Here is a 24,408-nt window from a genome sequence, read left to right as displayed (position 1 = left end):
AAAAACAGCTGCGATGGCTGTTAAAACTCATATGTCAGTTTGGTGACAGTGGCTTGAATTCCCACGTAGTTGCCTGGGCTTATGATGTGCCCTTCCTCTCACAGACAGGAAGAATTATCTGCAGATGTCACAGACAGTCTTCAAGATAGAGATACTACTGAAGCTTTTCTCTGTATGCTGGACTTACGGGTGGAAATATGTCTCCAGAAGTTGTTTCTTCCAAACTCTTTTTTGAAAGAATAAGTGGCTGAATGAGTGCAGTAAAACGTTACCACGAACAGGTGCTCTGTGACGTGCCCATATACGTGGACCTAACTGACATCCTTCGGAATTTCATCAAAGCTGTTAGGACAGGAACCTGTAAACTCCATGTTTCTGCGATTTCTCAAATGCTTCCATATTTATCAGCTTCTGGGCATAGTGTGTATGCCAAAACTGTACACACGTACATACGAAACATCTAGACTACCTGATCATCACCCTGATGTTTTCATCAACTATTGAATGGTTACCTTGTCATCCGCAGAAGGAAGGCATTTGGTGCAGGACTTTCAACTGATCTTGTAATTGAACAACTCATAATGCCAAGCTTGAAGTCAACAGGTGGCTCCACAAGAGGAAGAGGAATGACTGAATTAATGCAGCGTTCTCTCTGGCTCCTCTTTCTCTGGCTCCTCTCAATGCCAGCATGTGCAGAAGTGAGTAACTCCATGCAAGAACTTACAACTGTAACCTTTGCAACTGACGGCAATCGCAACGATGCAAGAACTACCAGACAAACAAGAGATTCGGAAGACATTCTACAAATATTGCAGCAGCTAGATGACCAAACTTTTTTTCTAAATATTCCACTCTGAGGAGTATTGCATGGCATCACAGACTTTAGCGAATGCTGACAAGGCAAAGACGTTGGGACCTGCACCTTGAACTAAATGACAGGAAACAATGAAGGAGATTTCAGCTTCACAGAGAGATCGAGACCAAGCCGTTGCCGTTACCTCGCAGGTATCGGTGAAGATTGAAGGTGGAACACTTCCACAACTGTTGCTTAACGCCCAATTACTGCAGCAAAATGCTCTCAGTCGGCATTAGCAGATGTGTTCACATATGAGATATGCAGCAACCGACTAGTCCTACTTGACTTCCCTGCTATAATGTGACAATCAAACACGTCAGTTTTTACAGATTCCATGTGGTCACTGTTGCCTTCATATCGAATCTCTTCCTGGCAATGTGAACTGTGTAGCGGATGGTGGGTCTCTTCTACGTTGACATCCAGGGTGTTGTGGTATGACATATAAAGAGATTCTGACTGTCAGTTGATTATGTCAAGGAGCTGTACAACATGGCAGTAATTGTCTGTGATGGGTATGGGGAAGGGATAACAACAGAACATCACTGCCCATCAAGGACGTTCCGAGGGCATTATGCCTCAGGCAGTCACCATTCGTAAGGACACGAAACATACCACAACATCCTTAATCCCCAATCATGTGTTATGTATACATCATCCTATCATTTGTAATGTATCACCATTGGCTTCCATCCTTATCCCCAATCATGTACATCGTCCTTATCCCCTATCTGTGTTATGTAAACATATCCTATCATCTGTATGTATTACCTTTGGCTTCCATCATTGTTATCATAACTGTCGACTTACTATCAGTGCTTGTTTATACTGGCTTCCAGCTTTCGTTAATTCATTCCACTTGTTATTTTGTTATTGTTTTACCTGTACATAAATATAGCTCTGTACCTCATTCTCATTCACCTGATGAAGGAGTAAGCATTAACTCCGAAACGTTGTGTTCTCATATAAAGAAGTTGATATCCATAAAATCTTCATTCTTATCTAACTATGTTCATGTTTTTGAAAATGTCTTAAATATTCTAACTTAGTTAAGTCAAATAATATTTTCACCTGAGTGGATTTATTAACACTTTTTGTATGGCGTTCACTGATGTTGCCTGAGTACAAAACATATCTATATGTTTCTGTTGCAATCCGCTTAGGGTCAAACTCTTCTTTCTCCTCCTGGCCTTTTGTGAAACGACGCCCTGAACGTGAAGCAAACATTTGATTGACGGGTGTAATGTCACGTGACAAAATGTCGCTTCATCCATGTGCGATGAGTAGTGTGTCCAACTGGTTAGTTTAACACGATGTGGAGGAGCGCCTGGAGACAGATAGAACATATGTGTGTTGTTGTCGCATGTTAGATCCGCTGACCTGACGACTGGCGGAATGCACGTTTGGTTTCAGGCGCATGTGGGAACGACGCAGAAGATTACCAACTAGATTCTACAAGATGTTTTCTCTGCAAGCGGGAAAGTAAGTCAGTTCCTATATCTGTTTACAGGACCCTATGTTTAACGATTGTCGAATAGCCTTCGCTGTGCTCGGAGTAAGGTCGAACATTTCTACCTGTCCGCGATCATATTCTTTACAAAACAAACAGCGAAGGCAGAGCGACAGGTTCAGTCAAGGGGAGGTAACTCTAAATTTCGCTTTCAAACAGACACACGAAACAAATAGGAAAATGTTTGATGTACAACTGGAATTGAGGTAATGGTCGTGCAAACCCGTAAAACTGAGGTGCTAAGTACACTTAAGCTGTCTTCAAACTTCGCCCCAACCTGAACTGAAAGGTATAAGAGACATTTTACATCGTCATTTTGGCTGTAGGTTGTCAGTCATGGCGACAGTGATGGGTCGCATGGGCTCTGCTTCAACATGGTAAATAGGTATGCGTTTACATTGTGCTACCAACAGCTGGACATCACAAGCCGTCGAGGTGTGAGTGAAATCACCACGCAGTTTATGTTTAAAACGTCAGTTACACATTTGCTGCAGGGTAGTTGTATGTAGGACTTCGCAAACTATATGTGACAATAATATCTCTACGTGGATTTAACCCCCTGGATGCCGAGTTTTTTTCAGGCGCACATTTTCATAAAGTTTGAAAAGTGAACGTTGTGCGAGATTTGCGATCGCGTGGCCCAGGTTCTGCGTACGGCTATGAAATTGCACAGACATGTAGAATATTTGATTTCCTATCCGTTGGTATAAATATAATTGCGGCTACCTCAGGGGTTTGAGAAATAGACACTGCTAAAAGTTGTTCAAAACTTTTGTGTGTGTTCAAAAACAGTAAATTTCTCAGTTTTTTATCGTGCACCAATAAAAGCACTCTGATACGATTTTTTTAATTTGGCATCTTTACGGAAAGTGTGAGCGAAGAAAATACAGCTTGATATCTGAACGACATGAGTGTATATGAAATGGATGTATGTGCTAATGCATAACGTCATACTAACAAAATCAAAAGTGACCCGCAATAAATGTCAAAAATCGATTTTCTACTATGACGTCAAACGTCGACAGAGAGGTCATGCACGTATCAAGATAAGGGGGCATAACTCAGCTATGGTTTACATTAGGTCAATGTAACTCCGATCACATGGAGAGAATTTGCTGTGGATATGGACAGTATATTTTCGTGATGTTTTGTTCACAGTGAACCAAACTATTCCAATACAAATTTCCCCAATGTGAGAGGATACCTTTTGGTAGTTTCACAATTTGTAAGAAAAGATGCAAGTGTACTACATCAAAAATCAGGCAATAGCGATTTGGATGTCCCTATCCGATACATATTTTAGTTCTTAGATTCCCATATTCTCCTGTTTGTGTATATGTATTTTTATTAATTTTCCATCATTATTAAAGGAGTAACAGCCACATTTTCAAACGTAATGAAATAACTGAAAATAATGCGACATTTTAGTTGACGTCACAGCATGTTTTGTGCATTTTGTGACGTCGGAAAAAAGACTACTCTGGTTGCTGATTAGTATATATCTAACCTAATTTCCATTCAATGTGTAAAAGATATCGGCTTCTGTGTCAGAATTCAACACTTTTTAGCCAAAATATAAAATGAATGGTTTTATCACTGAAATAGTGTCCTGAATATATCAACAATTACACGGTTTTACTACATCTTATTGTGAGCAACACGCGCACCTGCCTAGCATCAATTTAGCTTAAATGAAAATTTCACAACACCTGAATATTCATTGAGTATTCATTTAGGAAAAAGACTTTTCTTCTCATGATTATGAAATCAATTCCCTTCATAAGTATGCAATGAAAGTTACAAAGAGATCGCTTTTTCAGTAAAGAAGTATTAGAAAATGGACGTAATGCTTGTCGAAATTAAGACTTGACCTGATGTATATATTTTTAACAATTTCCGTATAAATATTGTTTGAGTTAGACATTCTGCCAACAGATATATTTTAATCGCATTTGAATTGACTTTATTATCGAAAAACAATGATAATGAATCATGAAACGTTTTGACAAAGTCGCACCTGGTCAATTAATATTCATAATAGTTTTGTCTATAAAAACGACACAAACCAATACAATGAACAAGACAATTCCTTTAAACAGTAGTATGTGTGCCCCTACATTTGATAAAATGTACAAATCATTTTCATTAATATTATCCGTTTTACTTCTAAGTTGGAATTAAATCGCTGTTTATTAACCTGTTCATATGTAACTGCAATATTTGTCCCAACGTATTGAATATTGCACATCACGTGAACTAAAGCACATGTTGCAGTAATGGCTACGTGTGATCTTCCAACACTTGTGTAGAGGCTTAAAATGTGGTATAATACACTTACTGAGTCAATTTCCCATGTAGATATTATTCAAACAATCAAAAGCTTTCAAAGAATAAAAACGGATACCTTATATCCACACATGATATGGTGTTGAACATGGATATATGTAGATACTGAAATCAGTTTCATGAAAAAATATCTGAACGATGCGCAAAATATACATCACAATACTATTAAGTGCAATCGGAATGGTATGGGCATTGTGTTTACTCTTGTTCAACCGACCTTCACCTCAAAAATTGCCTAATATGTGCAACAATGTTGACGTATGACATCACTACCGATGACCGATTTCTTTCAAAATGGCGGCTTCGCTGAGAAGGGTACACGGGATTTTGCGACGACTTTTTGCTTGATTCAGGGATCTTTTGTATATAAATGTGAGATGTAAGTAATCAGAATTATTCTGACTATTTGTGTATTGTGATATGTTCTTATCGTTTACATTGTAAATGACGGAACAAGCCAGAAATGTCGATAAGTACCGTTGTCGTTCTGCGTGATTTTGCGTCAGTCATGGCGTCACGCTGCACTGAAAGTTTGACAGTTTCTTATGAATTACCAAATTATTTCATTGTATCTATTTTCAATTTGCTATTTTTTGCCACGATACTCTTCCCCTGAATATATTAAGCGTATTGAGCCATTGTAAGCAATGATTAGAGGGCTGGATGTTGGGAAATTTCCGAAAATGCTACGCAGTGTAAAATTGGAATTTTTCTTTGTTTACATTTCAGTCAAGCGCTGTCTTTCGAGCACAGCGTTCGTTTTCATACTAAATATATTTCGTTTCGTTTTGTCTAGACAGTTGGTATTGGTGACAAAGACCATTTGTAATTTGATTCTAAGATATATGGGGAATTCAATGATGCATTTGTCGCAGCTAACTATGAAGTATACATGATGTAATGGGCTTCTCAATACCGGCCTTCTCGAAACGTGATTTTGTAAACACTATCCAATATGGCGGAAAGCGCACTTCGGCGTTCGTGTAAGTGTTTTTTCGAAAACATCCCAACCGATTCTGGGTACATCGATGACGTTTCAGAATTATCATTCCTGGTTACATGAAAACTTGATATCGGTGATCATTAATATGCTATTTTTGAAATTCATTACTCCCAGTAATTATCCGATTTTCACATTTCAAAACATACTGCAAATAACGCTGTTAATCTCGATTTTGTTCAGTTTGAAGAATGGCGACATTTACAATGAAGCCTATTTTGAAAGGCCATTTTCAGCACTTTAGCTTGGTCTGAGATGATAGCGGATGGTATCAATAAACTGGGAATTTTCCGCAGAATTCAAAACTGTGTAGTATTTATATATGCGTGGTATATTTAGAATTTTATTGGACTTCCAAGTGAGGTATGTAGAGGAAGGACATATATGTCCCTGTGGCATCCAGGGGGTTAACGATTGTGAGGCGGAATTAATATTTTAAAATCATGATTTCATTTTGTATACTCACAGATTACTTTATTCATTGATTCAACAAATAGAAAATGCCTAACATTCCACTCGTGAATGAAATGTTTGTTTAGTGAAGCCATTAGAAATCATCACCCATTTATGTCCCCTCAAAATGTGATGTTACCTTGTGTCATGGATTAGGGAGTTGCTTACTTTATACTACTGTGCATGACAACCCGCAGCAGTAAGTATTGACACCAAGGAAAGCAGGCGATGAGAAGTGAGAAAGTTAGAGCAGACAGAATCTTCTTTACTTGACATTTTGTGAAAATAAAATTTGTCAGTGGTGGTATTAGTGATCTGGAGCTATTCATCTCAGTGCTGGAAAATTATATTTAATGTACTTGCTTGTAATGCAGTGATTCAGAACTTTTTCGTCAGCAAGGCGTGGCATTGAATGTACATTGAAAGTATTTGAAATGATTCACTTTTGTATCAATGTTCATACCTTGTGGAAATCTCTGATCGTGTGAATCGCTTTCTTGAATCTTTACAGAAACATGACATCACAAGAATTAATATAATCATAAAGAAGAGTTCATCCATGATACTTTCTTGTTTCACCAACTTCTAAAATGAAAATGGCAGTCGAACAGATCATGCTGATTCCCACCTATACCACCAATTATTATAATTGTTTATTCACAGCAGTAAATGCACATATTCCAGCATACATATTTTGCTCTTTAATAGGCACTTTCATGGCATTAAATTTTCAACCTTTCACTCGGTATGTTTATTTTGATAACTGGTGATTATTGCATGATACTGCAGTAAAAACCCACCTTCTAAAATTGAAAGAAAAACAGACACACAACTGTGGATTCAATGGCTTAGGGGTGGTAAATGCTAATAATAAACCTAAAGATTTTACCTATGTGGCAACTTGTGTTTCCAACATAATTGTAACTTGAAAAGAATGCTGTGACCAAGCAGGCGGAAACATGCCAACTCGACCAATGCTTGGTGTAAAACATGGGAGTGAATGCCACAGGCCCAGCTGTGTAATTGTTAAGTTGTTTCAAAGGCATTTAGAAGTTAGTGGAATCAAACTAAAAATGCTTTATGGTTCAACTTCTTTATTATACAAGGTCACAACGTTGAAACCTGTACATAAGTTGAAGCCTGTACATCAATCAATCAATCGAAGTGTGTACATCAATTAATAGAAACCTGTATATCTTGTTGCCCATTGTTATCTGTCTGCTGTTATGTGTATATATACTACAACCTTTTTTACCCTCACTTCACCTGAAGAAGAGACTAGGAACTGTCTCGAAACGTTGTGACCCTGTATAATAAAGTTGAACCATAAAGGATTTTTAGTGTGTAATTGTTAATCTAAAATTAATGCTGAGATCGAAATGACTAAAATGTCACAACCCAACCAACACTGGGGGTCATAAATAGGAGGGAATACTGCCAGGCCCAGCGGTGTAATTGCTGAATCTCTAAATAATGCTATGGCCCAAATGATGGAAATGTCACAGGTGTAAATGGGTGTGAATGCCGCCAGGCACCAGTAGTTCATGTAGCTGTTACTGGATTCCCCAAGTGAAAACCCTGGAAAGACGGGGTTCCAACTGGTAAGAAGGTAACCCGGCTGTAACATTGGAATTGGTGTCAATGTATTTGGATTTAAACAAGATGTTATGATGAAGGCAAAGAAGAACAAGGTGACAGAGGAGATTCTCTTTGGTTGATTGCTTGCACATGATATTGAACAGCCAAAAGGTACATTTGTCAAAGTAGACTTCAAACTTTATCCCCAGCAGTTCAAAATAAGCTGGGTGTACAGGTATAATTCTGAATGCAGATTTGATGTATAACTTTGCAAGTAGTGCCCCCCTTCCCAAGTGCAGTGTTATTTTGATAACTTCATCAAACTCAGCATATGACACTGACCATGCTTGCTTATCTATTTGGTCATTTACTGGCCCACCTTTTCCTTAAGACAAATGATGGATTAGACGAAAATCATTAGCCTGTTTTCCCTGAAGTAGTTAGGAGTCTTACTGTTTCTTTTGGACTAGACCTATTTGTGACACTTGCAAATTGGTAAAGGGTGCAGTGTTATACGGTCCAGCCATTCTGTTCAGGTCCAGCTCCTTTTTCAGCTTTTGCCAGTGTTATGGTGAATAATTTGCAGTGACGAAAGGTGTAAGAAGTCCCCTCAGAACCACAAAATATAACACTGAGAAGTCTGATATTTTCAATTATTTTGCATTGAACAAAAAGCAAGATACAACAATTCACAATACAGATTTCATGTACAATACAACTGAGTCAAAACTAAAATAATGGGTCATAAATATAATGTCAACTCACCAAGTTCAAGATTTCAGAGTGAGTAACAGTTATGCTGAATGTAGCCAGGCGTGTTGTCAGGCAGCGGTTATGTAGGTCAAGCAAGATGAGTTTAGCACACCAAATGATGTTATTCTGCTCAGTTGAATTTCTAGAATTCCACCTACTTTTCAGTAAAATATCCCAACATCCACTGTGTCAAATATTATTCCAGGGTCGTTGCTACAGAAACCAAATGAAGCAAGTAATATTTTTGTATGAATACACTGTTCACAGTTTAGTGCAAGTCATCAGGTTAATAGCATTTGGGTTTTGCCAACCTATACAAGGTGTACACCTCTGTCAGTGTGTACTGGTCAGTCTGTCTTAACATGGTCAATGTAAACACCCAACATAAATGTCCCCTTCTGTCTGCTTCTGTTGATGATGGTAATCTCTTTGTAACCTCCCAAATGCAGACCCCCCATATTGCTGGAATATTGCTAAAAGTGGCGTAAAACTCAACTCACTCCTTCTCAGTCGTCAATGCCTCAATAAAGATAAATAAGATATCAATGTTTCCATTGTAAAGCGTTAACTATGTACCATGGCAATGTTTAGAAACAATTTCTAGATTTCACCTTTAATATACTATCCAAAAACAGAAATGCGTAGATGAGAAATATGTTGCAAAAATTTAGTATTTTCAAGCATATGTAACTCGTCCAGAAATAGACTTTAGTGCAGTACGATCATGCAACTGAAATACCTGGATGTACCAATCTTGAGCTGCAGTGGTAACTTGAAGTCTGCCTGTATGGGGACGGTCATTTATTATACCTGTTTGGTTACAATGAACTGCGCGCTGTGATATCTTGCTCGGACTAACATTCAGATGCCCGGCAACAGAAGTTTGGTAATCTCCAGTTCAGTGGCGATGTTGCAGACTCAGGATGTGACATTGTGATTTGACCTTGAAACTCCTTCAAAACGAATGCCAATTTCTGAAAGTAATCTGGATTTTTATTGCCAGGCAGTGTATGCTGTTTGCTGCATAAATTCAACTGGGAAGTGATTTCTGTTGCCTTGTGGCAATACCTTTTTAATCCTTGTAAGAAATTTTCAGGTAAAATTGATACTTGTGCAATTGTGTAAAATCATGTTATCAGCACATGTGTTACATATGTTGAAGATTCTTTGAACACAACAGGTAATTAATTGATTTTTTAAAATACAAATCCCTATGCATTGTTTTGGGGAATAGTATACTTGATGTTTTAAGACACAATTAGTCAAGTAACCATTGGCAACATAATCACTACCCACACTGTATAACTTGGACATGTTCCTACAAGTATCCTCAGTTTTAGCTTCAACACATACCTTAACTTTACAAATCTGAAACTCTGTCTTTTTCCAATTTATGCTTACATTTGTATGCATCAGCTTTTATTGAGTTCTTCTAACTAGGCGTAATGATTGGTAATGATTTCAAGGCACAAGTTACAGGTGGAAGTTTTACACATCTATTTCATTTCAGAAATGTCCTCTGGGTTGGAACCAAAACCATGATGGACAATCTCTTCAAAACAAAACTAATGCACAAAATAAGGAACTGGAAGAGATTTAATGACCTACTGGGGTATGTGAACCTGATCAGCATGTAATGCAGCAGCAGTCCAAAAGATGGCACAGGGTGTGAAGAGCGTGCAGCAGAGCTCCAAGGCTGGTAATGGCTGGACGTGCTCTGTTTGTGGTCGAGTCCTGTCCAGCAAGGGCTGCCTCAAGGTGCACATGAATATCCATACCGGTGAACGACGATTTAAATGTGAAACTTGCAGTAAGGAGTTTACTCAGAAAACCCATCTCATCTGCCACATGAGGACCCACAATAAACCAAGGTCAGCACCGAGGGAGACACAGAGTGGATCTAAGGTAAACACATCCTTCAGTTGTAAGGTGTGTGGAAAATCATTCAAATCGTCCCTGGGACGAAATTCACACATGAGGTGCCACAAGGCAGAAAAGATTGCAGGTATGAAATCTACAGACAAGTTGTTTCAGTGTAAGTTTTGTGGGAAGGTATTTCCAACTTACTGGGGACGAAAGAGACACATAAAGTTGCACATGAGGGAGTTGGGTCCAGTTAAAGTTCAGCACTCAAGTACAAATATTGCCTCCCAAAATGAAGCCTATAAATGTAATGAATGTGACCAGACATTCAGGTCATATGTTGACTTAAATGAACATCGCGACACCCACACCAAGATCAAGCCAGGTGTTTCACAAGGAGACACTGGACAGGGGGTCTACCAGTGTTTCACATGTGACCGGACATTCAGGTCGTATGTATACCTAAAACTTCACACAGACACACATGAACTTCAGAACCAAATGGACAAGGTTCCTGTCACACAGGAGCTCCCCAGAGTGGACAAACACTCAACATACAGTGAAAGCTCAGGTCTGAAGCTGGAAACTCCTGTGTCTGGGGAACCAAAAGTCAAAGAACGTAAATATGTTTGTCACATTTGTAGTGAAACATTTGAAGCAGTCTTGGTCTTGAAGCAACATTTACAAACGCACATGGTGAAAGGGGAAGCGGATGTTAAGAGCATCGCTAAACCCCACATGTGTACCGAGTGTGGACAGAGGTTTCTCCGAGCATATGACCTGAAGCATCATCTGGAGATCCATGCTAGGGGAGGCTACAAATGCTCCTTGTGTGACCAGGTGTTTACTTTCCAGAGTTGGCTGAAACGCCACTTGAAGAAAGCTCACAACAGACAGACCACATCTCAACCAGCACACCAGTGTAGCATATGTGGACAGACATTCAACAAAAAAATCAACATGCTTAGCCATATGAAATACTTCCACAAAAGGAGGACAGCACAACCAACTTCCTCCACTCAAGGTGAAGGTGACCTTGGCCAGGTTATGACAAAAGACACATCAGAAAAGTCCTACCCATGTCCCCTGTGTGATGAGACCTTCCGATGCTGGAGCAGTCTGTATCGACACAAACAGAAAGCCCATCAAAGAAATCAATCCAGTCATTGCTGTTCAATATGCAACAAAAACTTTGCAAGGCAGGATGTTTTTAGAAGACATGTTAAGCAGCATGGTTTAAGCATGGGCCACCAGTGCCAGGTATGTAACAAATCCTTCACTTTGAAGAATAATCTCCGTCGTCACATCAGGATAACCCATGAAAAATTCTGGAGTCAGGATGTTCCAAGACCAGTCAAGTCTGGGCATGATGGCCTCATGTTAGAAAAACCAAAACTAACCCCATCCAATCATCAGCTGAGCAAATCATTAAACCATGTCCTTCACAGTGAAAGAAACAAGTGCGCTGTGTGTGGCAAAGTTTTCTCCAACTTCTATCATTACAAACTTCATCTGAGAATCCACACTGGAGAAAAACCTCATTCTTGTAACATTTGTGGAAAGCTGTTTTCCTATGCACATCAGATATATCATCACAAGAGATCTGCACACCAAGGCACAGGTGAAAACATAAAAGAAACAACTAAACATAACACTAACTCCTCAGGCCTTGGTAAATCAACGCCAAGGATGAAAGAGTCATCAGTCAACATAAACCATGTCCAAGACAATGGCAGAAACATTTGTTCTGTTTGTGGCAAAGGTTTCTCCAGTTATTATCATTACAAGCTTCATCTGAGAATCCACACCGGAGAAAAACCTCATTCTTGTAACATTTGTGGAAAGTTATTTTCCTATGCACATCAGATATATCATCACAAGAGATCTGTACACCAAGGCACAGGTGAAAACATAAAAGTAACTACTAAACATTATAGTAACTCCTCAAGCCTTGGTAAATCATCTTGTGATCCAAGTTCAAAGAGAGCAGGCAAAGAAAACAGATGCTTGTTATGTAAAAAAGCATTTTCTTCCCAATCTGCCTTGGCATCACATATGAGGGTGCATGTCATTTTCAAACCGCATGCCTGTTTCTGTGGAAAATCTTTCACCAACCTTCATAATCTTAAACGTCACAAGTTGTCACATGTGAGTGTCAGTGAAGGAGAGGTATTTGAATGTTCTATATGTAAGACAGCTTTCAGAACATCCAGTGAACTACATTCTCACATACACGCGAAACATTATAAGTTATACCCTTCTAAGAAGTCCCTGAAAAGTAAAATGAAACAATCTCAGGCACCAAGACTTTGTCAATGTGGCATGTGCAAAAAGCGATTTTTCTTTACGTATCAGTTGAACAGTCATATAAAGAGACACACAGGAGAAACATCATTCACCTGCCCATGTGGGCAGCGCTTTTCATTCCGGCATCATCTGAAAAGGCACATCAGTCACCATTATGACCCTAATAGCAAACTGTACATCAAAGGTTTTCAACAGGACAATGCAATGTTTATCAACCAGTTCAAGAAAAATGACCTGGCACTACACAGATGTGCAACATGTTTTAGAGTTTTCACTGATTTGCACAATTTCAAACGCCATACTTTGACTCACTTAAACCAGAGAAAGACATTGTTTTCCACAAGCACAGATGGTGCTGGTTCAGGGCAGAAGTTTTTTAAGTGTATACTTTGTGATAAGACGTTCTCCTCCAAGGTAAAGCAGAAACATCACTTGAAGTGCCACACTGATCCACGGAGCAAACTGTGTGTGACACAAGTTCAGCCTGAACTATTGCAGAAACAACTTCAAATCTTGGAAGAAAAACAAAGACATAAATGTGCAATTTGTAAAACTGAATTTGAATCACTGACTGCTTGTCGACAGCATCTGCAGACTCATTCAACTACCCACAGCCTTAAGCAAATAAAAAATGGAGCCCTTGTTTCAAATGAAACATTATGGTGCGTATTTTGTGATCGTAGGTTTACTGTACTGAGTCAACTGATCATCCATGTGAGGACACACACCGGGATCAAGCCGTACAAGTGTAGCTTCTGTCAGAAGACATTTGCTCTGCCATACAGCCTGAAGGACCACATTAAGAACATGCATAACAAACAGCATCATGGTGACCTGTACACAGGTCAGACAATTGCAACGAACAATCAGATGCAACTCAACATTAACACATCTGTCTCCAAACAACATCGGTGTCAGATATGTCACAGAGAGTTCCCCTTGCTGAGCAGCTTGAAGATTCATATGAGTAAAAAACATGTTAGTAGGTCTGCTCAAGCCTTGCCTGAACAAGATGTGATGAAGAATGTTACACAGACTTCTCCAGCTGTCAACAATGATCAGAAGCTGGTCTCACAACATCACACATGCACATTTTGCTACAAATCCTTTCCCAGTACTGAAGATGTTTTGAAACATTACATAAGTTGTTCGGAAAGCAATGGAAAAGGTCCATATCATTGTCCTTTATGTAGCAAGGCAGTTAGTACCCCATCCAAGTTGTATACCCATTTCCGGAGACATTCAACAGAGAAACAGTTCAAGTGTGGGATATGTGAGTGTTCCTACACCCGCAGAGCTGACATGGAGACCCATATGAAGAAGCTTCATTCAAGCAAACCTCCCATTCAGTGGAGACTAACTTCTGCGAAGTCAGCTTCACGTCCTGAATGTAGCGTGGAAAGAATAAGAGAAAGAGCGAAAGCTTTTGCCAAGAAAGATGTTGCGGAGTGTGTTGTTTGTGATAGAACATTTAAACAAATACTTGCTTTCAATGTTCACATGAGGATTCATACCGGGGAACTGCCATATACATGTGAAGTTTGTGGGAAAAGGTTTATGCTTCTCAGTAACAAGATTGTCCATATGAAGCTTCTCCACAAACATGACAAGGGAGTTACTCAGTGGGAAGTGGATAGCAGACAAGATGACCAGACTTCTAGCAAGATGGGGGCTGTTCTGCTTGAAGCAGGGATTCAAAAAGGCAACAGTGATCAAAATGAGACAGAGGAAGATGTGTGGGAGGAATGTCATTTAGGTGGAGACGAGTCTGACACCATGTTGATTGATGGACATATGATCTACATGGACCGTGCCAGTCCAGTGGATGCTGCTGCTGGTGCTGCTGCTGCTGCTGCTGCTGCTGCTGCTGATGATGATGATGAGTACACAGCTTCAAATGATGAACTGCAATCTGACATTGAAGCTGACAAGAACGTCATTGTTGAGACGGGAAACGATTCTGGGAGCAGAGCTGCTTGTGGGAACATAAGTGAGACTGTGAGTGGAGGAATTATGTTGCAAGACTCAGGACTAGATCAAAATGAAGTCGAAGGTCAACCTAATGCCATCACTGGGGATTATCCTGCTGTTGTTGGGGGATATGATTGCATCATGCTAGATCATGATGAGGATCTGCACAGTAATGGTGTTGACCTCCAAGGTCAAGGCTTCAGCCTCCAAGGTTACAGCCTCAGTAGTGAGATGCTGAGTCAGGTTGATGGCATGGAAAACCAGAATGAGTTACCACTGCATCTGGGAAATGTAGCAGCAGTTCACCATGATGATGTCAAGACTGATGGAGTGTCTACTGACAGTCTGGTGTACACAGATTCTATTGTGGGCAGACCAGGGCAGGACTTCTCACCTGTTGTTGGGGACGGCACCCTTGCTGCCCATGACCAGTTGCACATATACAGTGGAGCACCACTTAGTATCCATGGGGACATGTCACTTGGTGTCTGTCATGATGAAGGCATCTCAGTTGGAGGACATGACTACCCTCTTGATCTCAATGGCAACAATGGCATCCAGCTTGATCAACATGGTGTGACTCCTACATATGGAATGAAACAACAGTCTGACTGAGTATCCTTCATATCAAGTCAGGAACTCTGAAAGTAAGTAGCAATGCTACTGAGAGTGAATTCATTTGTCTCAGTTTTGTTTGTGTATTTGGATTGGAGACATTTACTGGTGTGATGAGCGTATCTGGCTTAGTAGTGCAGTTGTTGACATGAACTTATTTCTCTTTAATTTACACTTGTCACAACCACTACCTACAGAGGAGTTAGTGAGATGTGGGTCAGTGTGACATTACAGTTGTCTGATCTTGTAAATTTGACTACTCTGTTGATTTACATGCAAATTAGTTTACGATTTGTTTAAACTTGTCACAATCACATTTGTGTGAAAGAAACTTTGTTTTTTATTTTGAACAGTATGATGTAGCTCGGGTAAGTAGCAGAGATAGGATTGCAGGCCCACTCTTCATGAAACAAGTTGCTTAGTATGTTTCCAGTGAGAACAGCTTAGATTGACAAGAAATGTGCCCTGCTTGCTTCCATGTAAGTGTGACAAACACGTGGGCCTTTCTCCCACATTAAACTGGTATGTGCTGACGTAATTGCTACACTGGAGCTCTACAAAACTCCCTCACACCATGCTCTCAGCCACTTGACTTCCTGGTCTGCTTGCCAACCACAGTGGTTTAGTGGGTTGTTGCTGACTGGCAAGGTCTTAGTAACCATCACTTTGTTTGATTGAGTGTGTGAGTGTTTTGAGTCTGCGAACCATAATAAACCCCTTACCCTGGCTTTGTATAGTGTAGCCATAGTAAGCATGGTGAGGCAGTTTATGAAAGCCATGAAGCCCACCGGGCTGATAACTGAGAAATGTTGCCAGCCCTGTTAACATGTAACCAGCCCTGTATTAAAAATAGGAAACTGAGATATGGTGTTAGAATAAAGTAATTAATGAATTACTTGAATGAGGTAAACTCGAGCATGTGCGAAAGCAAATTTAATCATACCACTACTTGATGGTCACTTTTGATTCATTTAGTGTGATTGCCAGAAAAGAAAAGAATGACAGTGTTCATTGGCTGAAAGCATTCTCTAGACAGTCTCATTTAAAGTTAGATAAATGGGTAGGCTGATCTGTAGAAGTTACAGTTCGATTGATCATGAACTATATAGACATTGTCTAGCTACCACAATAATAAATTATTTTCTAAATATTTCCTGTAGTCAATAACATGGTCAAATATATATCCTCAGAAAATGTAAAGACCTGGGCTGACTACATAACTAGGAAAAGGCTGGCTGCCAGTAGATGCTATTTCATACACTGTGATGAGGTCTTTGATAAAACTGGGTTGTTTTCAAAAAGTCCCATAAACCTGAACTCGATGTTTGTTAAGTTTAAGTTCTCAAGATGATTTCTTGGAAAGCTGAGGACCAATATGGCTGCTGGCAGCCTGTGTCACTGGAGTTGACTGTTGTGTGGAGTCGAGGCTGCTGCTTCACAAAACAAGCTTAGTGCAAAGACTGCAGTAAGCCTGTGTTAAGATATGGGAGTTATTGTCACATTAGCCATAATGTTCCTTTGTGCAAAGGCACCTAGGATAAGACAGTCCCTCCTGAATTCCGCAGTTGCAGAAAAAATCGCGGAATTTACCTTTCTATGCAGAAAAACATTTGGCCCCCAGAAAACGTATTTTCATGCAAAATCCATGCAGAATGTGCCACTTTTCTGGCATGGAATTTGCTTATTTTAAAAATTGAGTGAAAACTGACTGACAACCGAAACAAAAAGTAGAGTTAATGTCAGAAGTAGCATCGGTTACACAGGGATTGGGAATGACTGCAGCCATGGGCCATTTTGCACATTAGAATGAAAAATGGACCATCAATATTTGGAAGTTTACTATCAATACATGGGCAGTGTCCCATTCAAAATTCAGGAAATGGCTATTAATCCTAGAAATGGCCCATTGTCAAAGTTCTCTTTCCCAATCCCTGGATACACATAAAAAGAACTGGCATATTCATTTTAACAACATTTTCAAAATAATTACAATTAAAGATACTTTATTAATAAAGCAAGTTTTAGGCATGTTTCAAATAAAATTTGATGAATTTGACGTTCTCAAAATCAATCATTTTGAAAATTTTTTTTTTTTCAAATTTCATTTAAATATAAAATTGTTATTTGCATAGTTTGTCTGCATAAAAGTTACAAATGAGAGGAGAGAAGTAACTTTCAGGGAGTATTTAATTCTCAAACACAGAAACAGGTGTTTGTGCTTTGTCGTCAGAGTTACTCAAGATGTCATGTGCACTGTCGACTTAACTTTATAGCTGTGTTTGAGGATTAAACTATGAAGGTCTGTATAGTGTTTTTGTTGTTTTTCCTAAATGTTTTAACCGCATAATGTTTTGCAGAATATTGAAAAATAAGGTGCAGAATTTGCTTAAATTTGCCGTGGAATCCAGGAGTGACTGATAAGAGACGTAAGTTCAGCCAATCCTCTGGAATTTCCTGTAGAATAAATGTGAGACTGAGTCTACTGTGATAGGCGTCAACATAGTTGGTGATGACCAGTAGGCATCCATCCATGATATAGATTAGTAAGATTAAATCTCTAATCACTTGGATAAATACTCTCAACCTTTCTCAACCATAGTGTGATTTGGAACCTATTCAAATATCAAATCAACCATTGCACTTGCTCTCATCAAGCAATTGATTCTGTGCTAAGTAAAAAACAGTAACAATGGTGGAAAATTCATCACTATGGTAACATCTTTCTAGTAAGACATCACTATGATAATGCCACCATGGTAACATCTTTCTAGTAAGACATCACTATGATAATGCCACCATGGTAACATCTTTGTAGTAAGACATCACTATGATAATGCCACCATGGTAACATCTTTCTAGTAAGACATCACTATGATAATGCCACCATGGTAACATCTTTGTAGTAAGACATCACTATGATAATGCCACCATGGTAACATCTTTGTAGTAAGACATCACTATGATAATGCCACCATGGTAACATCTTTGTAGTAACACATCACTATGATAATGCCACCATGGTAACATCTTTGTAGTAAGACATCACTATGATAATACCACTGTGGTAACATCTTTATAGTAAGACGTCACTATGATAATGCCACCATGGTAACATCTTTGTAGTAAGACATCACTATGATAATACCACTGTGGTAACATCTTTATAGTAAGACATCACTATGATAATGCCACCATGGTAACATCTTTGTAGTAAGACATCACTATGATAATGCCACCATGGTAACATCTTTGTAGTAAGACATCACTATGATAATGCCACCATGGTAACATCTTTCTAGTAAGACATCACTATGATAATGCCACCATGGTAACATCTTTGTAGTAAGACATCACTATGATAATGCCACCATGGTAACATCTTTGTAGTAACACATCACTATGATAATGCCACCATGGTAACATCTTTGTAGTAAGACATCACTATGATAATACCACTGTGGTAACATCTTTATAGTAAGACGTCACTATGATAATGCCACCATGGTAACATCTTTGTAGTAAGACATCACTATGATAATACCACTGTGGTAACATCTTTATAGTAAGACATCACTATGATAATGCCACCATGGTAACATCTTTGTAGTAAGACATCACTATGATAATGCCACCATGGTAACATCTTTGTAGTAAGACATCACTATGATAATGCCACCATGGTAACATCTTTATAGTAACACATCACTATGATAATGCCACCATGGTAACATCTTTGTAGTAACACATCACTATGATAATGCCACCATGGTAACATCTTTGTAGTAACACATCACTATGACAATGCCACCATGGTAACATCTTTATAGTAAGACATCACTATGATAATACCACTGTGGTAACATCTTTGTAGTAACACATCACTATGATAATGCCACCATGGTAACATCTTTGTAGTAAGACATCACTATGATAATGCCACCATGGTAACATCTTTATAGTAAGACATCACTATGATAATGCCACCATGGTAGCATCTTTGTAGTAAGACATCACTATGATAATACCACCATGGTAACATCTTTATAGTAACACATCACTATGATAATGCCACCATGGTAACATCTTTATAGTTACACATCACTATGATAATACCACTGTGGTAACATCTTTATAGTAACACATCACTATGATAATACCACCATGGTAACATCTTTATAGTAACACATCACTATGATAATGCCACCATGGTAACATCTTTGTAGTAAGACATCACTATGATAATACCACTGTGGTAACATCTTTGTAGTAACACATCACTATGATAATACCACCATGGTAACATCTTTGTAGTAAGACATCACTATGATAATACCACTGTGGTAACATCTTTGTAGTAACACATCACTATGATAATGCCACCATGGTAACATCTTTGTAGTAAGACATCACTATGATAATGCCACCATGGTAACATCTTTATAGTAACACATCACTATGATAATACCACTGTGGTAACATCTTTGTAGTAGCACATCACTATGATAATACCACTGTGGTAATATCTTGACAGTAAAACATCACTATGGTAACACATCACTATGGTGACTTCATTACGGTAACACATCACACTGGTGGATGTGTCCATCGGGTTTATCATATTAGAATGTGCACAAGATACCGCTGTGTCTGTGTGAGGATGTTGACTGACATGTTTTTACAGTGTGATGATCTTATGAATGCCTGTATGTTTGTATTATATACTGGTCACTGAGTGACCACAGGATCCAATGAATTCCTGTTTATGTGAGGTTTTATTAACACTTTATCCTGGCTTTTATCAACTTGTGTCTTCTTAGTTAAGTATTTAAATTGTAGATAGGTTCGTAGAGTATCTTATTTACTGTACAAACTGATGTTTTCAAGGGCATCTCCAAATTAACAGTTAGGACATGAAATGCATTTCCTGACTTTGACCATTTGTTTTGAGCAGCCATAGTAATTGTTTTCATGAACACTTATGTCCCCATTTGTATGTACACATGCTCCTTCCAGTATATCTCCCAATATTTTCAGTTATAAATTGATATGAAGTTCCCCTACATTTTCTCTAAGTATATATTGGAATGGTATACTAACCTCCAGTTCTGTTATATGTATCTTGTTCACATGGAAAGAGTTTGGTTTCTTTGATTGTGGGTAAGTGTAGTACTGTATCACTTTGTTAACCTTCATTTCTGAACATTTGCGTAGCTTAAAAGAATATTAGACTCATGTTTGTGAATCGTGACTTCTGTCAGTGCAAGCTACCAGTTATGACAGATCTTCCTTGATAAGTTGTCAAATTATATTGGGACTTTCCTGGATATGTTATCTGATTCAATTGGGTCTTCACCTGAGTTCTTATCATACAGATAAAAGGCACAATAAAACTGAATATCATCTCGTCTTCATCTTGGTCTTCATTTTACCTTGATTTGTCACGGGGACAGGTGACCTCAACATGATAATCATGAGGACATGGACTATGACACAAGGAGGTGTCACAACATCACTCACTAAGTTTCACAAATGGAGGTTTCACACATAGAGCCTAACACACGGAGGTGTCACACATAGAGCATAACACACGGAGGTGTCACACATAGAACCTAACACATGGAGATGTCACACATGGAGTCTTATCTATAAGGCATTACACGTAGCTATCATACATTGAGCATCTCTCGTGGGGATGTCGCACATCATACATAAGGAGTCACGCACAGAGCATAACACATGGAGGTATCACACACACAGATGTCACACACGGAGCATCATACATGGAGGTGTCACAAATAGAGCATCATACGCAACGCGTCGTACATGGAGGTGTCACATGGAGCATCATACATAAGGCACCACACAGTGTCGTCACACACAGAACATAAAATATGGAGATGTCACTCATAGAGCATTATACATAAGGAAGGCACCACAAGATGTCACATATAGAGCATCAGACATGAAGGTGACACACACAGCATCATACATAAGGTGTCACGCACACAGCATAGATGTGTCACAGAATTATACATAGGTCTCATAGCATAACGCATGGAGGTGTCAAACATACAGCATCGCACATGGAGCATAACACATTGAGGTGTCAGATATAAGGCATCATTCATGAGGCATCACACTTGGAGGTGTCACACACAGCAGCACACATGGAAGTGTCACACATAGAGCATCACACAATAGGCATCACACATGGATTATAACACAGAAGGCATCACACATGGATGCTGTTCTGAAGAGAATGTCAGTTACATTAGTTCATGATTTTGATGTGTGAGAAACAATAGCCAAAACACACCTTTTCAAGAAACATGAACATCGCATAAAAACGCAACCATCACGTCTCGTGCATTTTGAGTTTTTTGCATGTGCAGGGTCGTGTAGATGCGCTTTGGACGGCAAGCGATAGGGTCGAAAAAATAGAGTGTGAGTCTGCACTGTTGTGAATTAAGACAAATAGTTGCCATATTCGGGCATTGTTCATAATTCGAAACAGTTGTGTAAATTCAGATAATTTATCTAGTCAACTTAGTTTGGTGGACAGTCATAAAAGGTGTCAATATTTAGTTTGGTGGACGGAGTGGAAAAAGGTGTCATTTTTTAGTTTGGTGGTCGGAGTGGCAATATCATTGTTTGGTTACCGTTTAGTTGAGCACATTTCTTTTTTTCTTCATATTTAGTACTTACAAAATTTGTTTAACAATTCCACTGCGCAACAAATGCTAACACACAACGACGTCACAAATGGATTATGACTGGTAAAGGCCTCATACATGGATTATTACACTTAGAATCAAGACATGGATTTTAACATATATGATGGCATCACGCGTGAATTTTAACACGTAAATGCTTAACACATGGGTTATAGCACATAAAGGCTTAACGCATGGGTTATAAAACATAAAGGCTTAACACATGGTTTATAAAACATAAAGGCATCACACTTGCAGGCAGGTACATGTCATGTTTTTCACCGCCTGTCCAATTTACACCTGTTGTAAAGTATACTACCGACAAGAAATAAGGGAACTAATGAAATAATAGCGAATTTGAAACTGCTTTAAATATCCACTAAATCAATTTTAGGCGTCAAGTTCAATATCTGGTGTGTCCACCATGTTGGGCAGCATTCACGGCACCTTCATGGCATGCTGTTAATCAATTTCCGGATGGTTGCCCGTGGTATTGCCCGCCATTCCTCTTGGAGAGCTGCACCAAGCTGGGCCAGGTTGGCGGGTCCTGGGTCCCTGGCGTACACCCTTCTACCAAAAACGTCCCAGAGATGTTCAATTGGGGACAGGTATGGGGACTTAGAGGGCCAGTCCAATGTCTGGATACCTTCTTGTCGGAGATAAGCGGAGACAATTCGGGCCCGATGTGGTCTGGTATTATCATCTTGGAATACAAAATTTCGGCCGATAACTCTAGCCAATGGAGCCACAACAGGACTCAATATTTGGTCAACGTATCGCTGAACAGTCATGGTTCCGTTAATGATGACCAAATCTGATCGTCTGTCATGTGTAATCCCACCCCACACCCTGACACTACCACCTCCATATCGATCATGGTCAAGAATTGCTGCTCTGGCATATCGCTCCCCGCTCCGACGCCAACAACGTTTTCTGCCATCTGTGAATCGTAGGCAAAACCTTGACTCATCAGAGAACATGGTGTAACGCCAGTGGCGCATAGCCCGTCCCTGATGCTGCCTAGCCCATGCCAATCTTTGGCGCTTATGGTGAGCTGAAAGGGTGACACCCTTAAAAGGTCGTCTTGCTTTCAGACGAGCTTGATAGAGTCGGTTTTTAACGGTTGAGGTTGAAATGCGTCTTCTAGTGAGTGTGCGGAATTCTCTATTGATGGCAGGGGCCGATCTAAACCTATCGCGTAGAGCAATTAACGTAATGAGACGATCCTGTCGTGGTGTCGTTGATTTTGGTCTACCACGCCCAGGTCTCGTTGCAACCCCACCCGTTTGACGGTACTTATCCCACGGGCGTGAAATTACACTTTTTGATTTACCCATCTGCCGGGCAACTTCACATAATGATGCCCCCCCTCTCTATCATCCCCACAATTCTCCATTTTGTTGCTTCACCGAGATACTGCCTCGGAGGCATTTCTGTCAGTAAGTGTCAATCTCTGTTGCATTAGTGATTGCGACTTCTCCAGTACATTTACAGGAGTTAACTTCTGTACGCACGTGTAGCACATCCTTTGTCAGCTGTTCAAGGCATACTTGAGGCCATACTCACCTGTATTCGGGCTATATGTAGGCGGTCTGTGTTTGATCGCCTCTGGACCAGATCATCCAGTGATCAACATCAACAGTGATGCTCAAGCTGATGTTGGCCCGGTGGGCCCCGTTGGCAGATTTCAGTCTGCGATGTTTCAGCTGTACAAATCAATGTATTAATCCGTGACGGAGTTGGTGTGATGGATCAGCTGATTGGTCCTCTTACACCCATCAGCTTGCTTATCCTCAACGACGTGTCTGTGTTTTATTCCCACTTTTGGCCGTGAGATTTCACACCTCGTTAAAGAGCTGGAACAGCTATCCCACTTTTGGCAGTTTATGACTCGCACTTAACAAATAGCTCCTTGACACCTTGTTAATGAGTCTTGATTGATTTAATCAGCTCCGATGTAGAGAGAAGAAGAGAACAGGATAACAAAGTATTTTATAGGCTGATGGTGTTTTATTCCCAATGTTATTTTAGGATATTTATATATGGCACACTTATCCATGTAAGCAGTGTTTGCTCACTGCGCGGATATTTCCACCTGTAAGCACACTGCCACAAGCGGTGGTGATGATTATTCAGAATGCAGTGAGATCCAACACCTGCATGGTCCAGTGCACAACAGACTGCCAAAACTGGGAAGTTACCATAACTGTACACGGAGGTTCGAATCTTAGAATGGACATATTTGTATTTTATCCATGTTTATATATTTTCTTTCTATGTTGCTTTTGTTGTTTTTAACTTGATGTTTTTGTTTGGTTTGGACGTGTTTTCTTTCTTGCGGGTTGCCATCTTTTAAAAGGCGGGCATGAATACAGAGTAAACATAATTATCGATATGGGTATATTTTCAGTCATAGGCCACTGCGGCATTGTTCGTAAGACAGTAG

At 39.6% G+C, this 24,408-nt stretch overlaps 1 protein-coding gene across 1 annotated transcript; it reads left to right on the top strand.

Moving 5' to 3' along the window:
- Window positions 1-2,083: 2,083 nt before the first annotated feature.
- Window positions 2,084-20,650, top strand: LOC137257744 (zinc finger protein 208-like). Its single transcript, XM_067795163.1, has 2 exons — window positions 2,084-2,335; window positions 10,004-20,650. The coding sequence occupies exon 2, from the start codon at window positions 10,150-10,152 to the stop codon at window positions 15,247-15,249; it is 5,100 nt and encodes a 1,699-aa protein (XP_067651264.1). The 5' UTR covers window positions 2,084-2,335; window positions 10,004-10,149; the 3' UTR covers window positions 15,250-20,650.
- Window positions 20,651-24,408: the final 3,758 nt, after the last annotated feature.

Source organism: Haliotis asinina, chromosome 1 (assembly GCF_037392515.1).
Source record: "Haliotis asinina isolate JCU_RB_2024 chromosome 1, JCU_Hal_asi_v2, whole genome shotgun sequence".
Classification (NCBI taxonomy): Eukaryota; Metazoa; Mollusca; class Gastropoda; order Lepetellida; family Haliotidae; genus Haliotis; species Haliotis asinina.
Note: the sequence above shows the minus strand (reverse complement) of the source record. Positions and strands in the feature narration are given on the sequence as shown.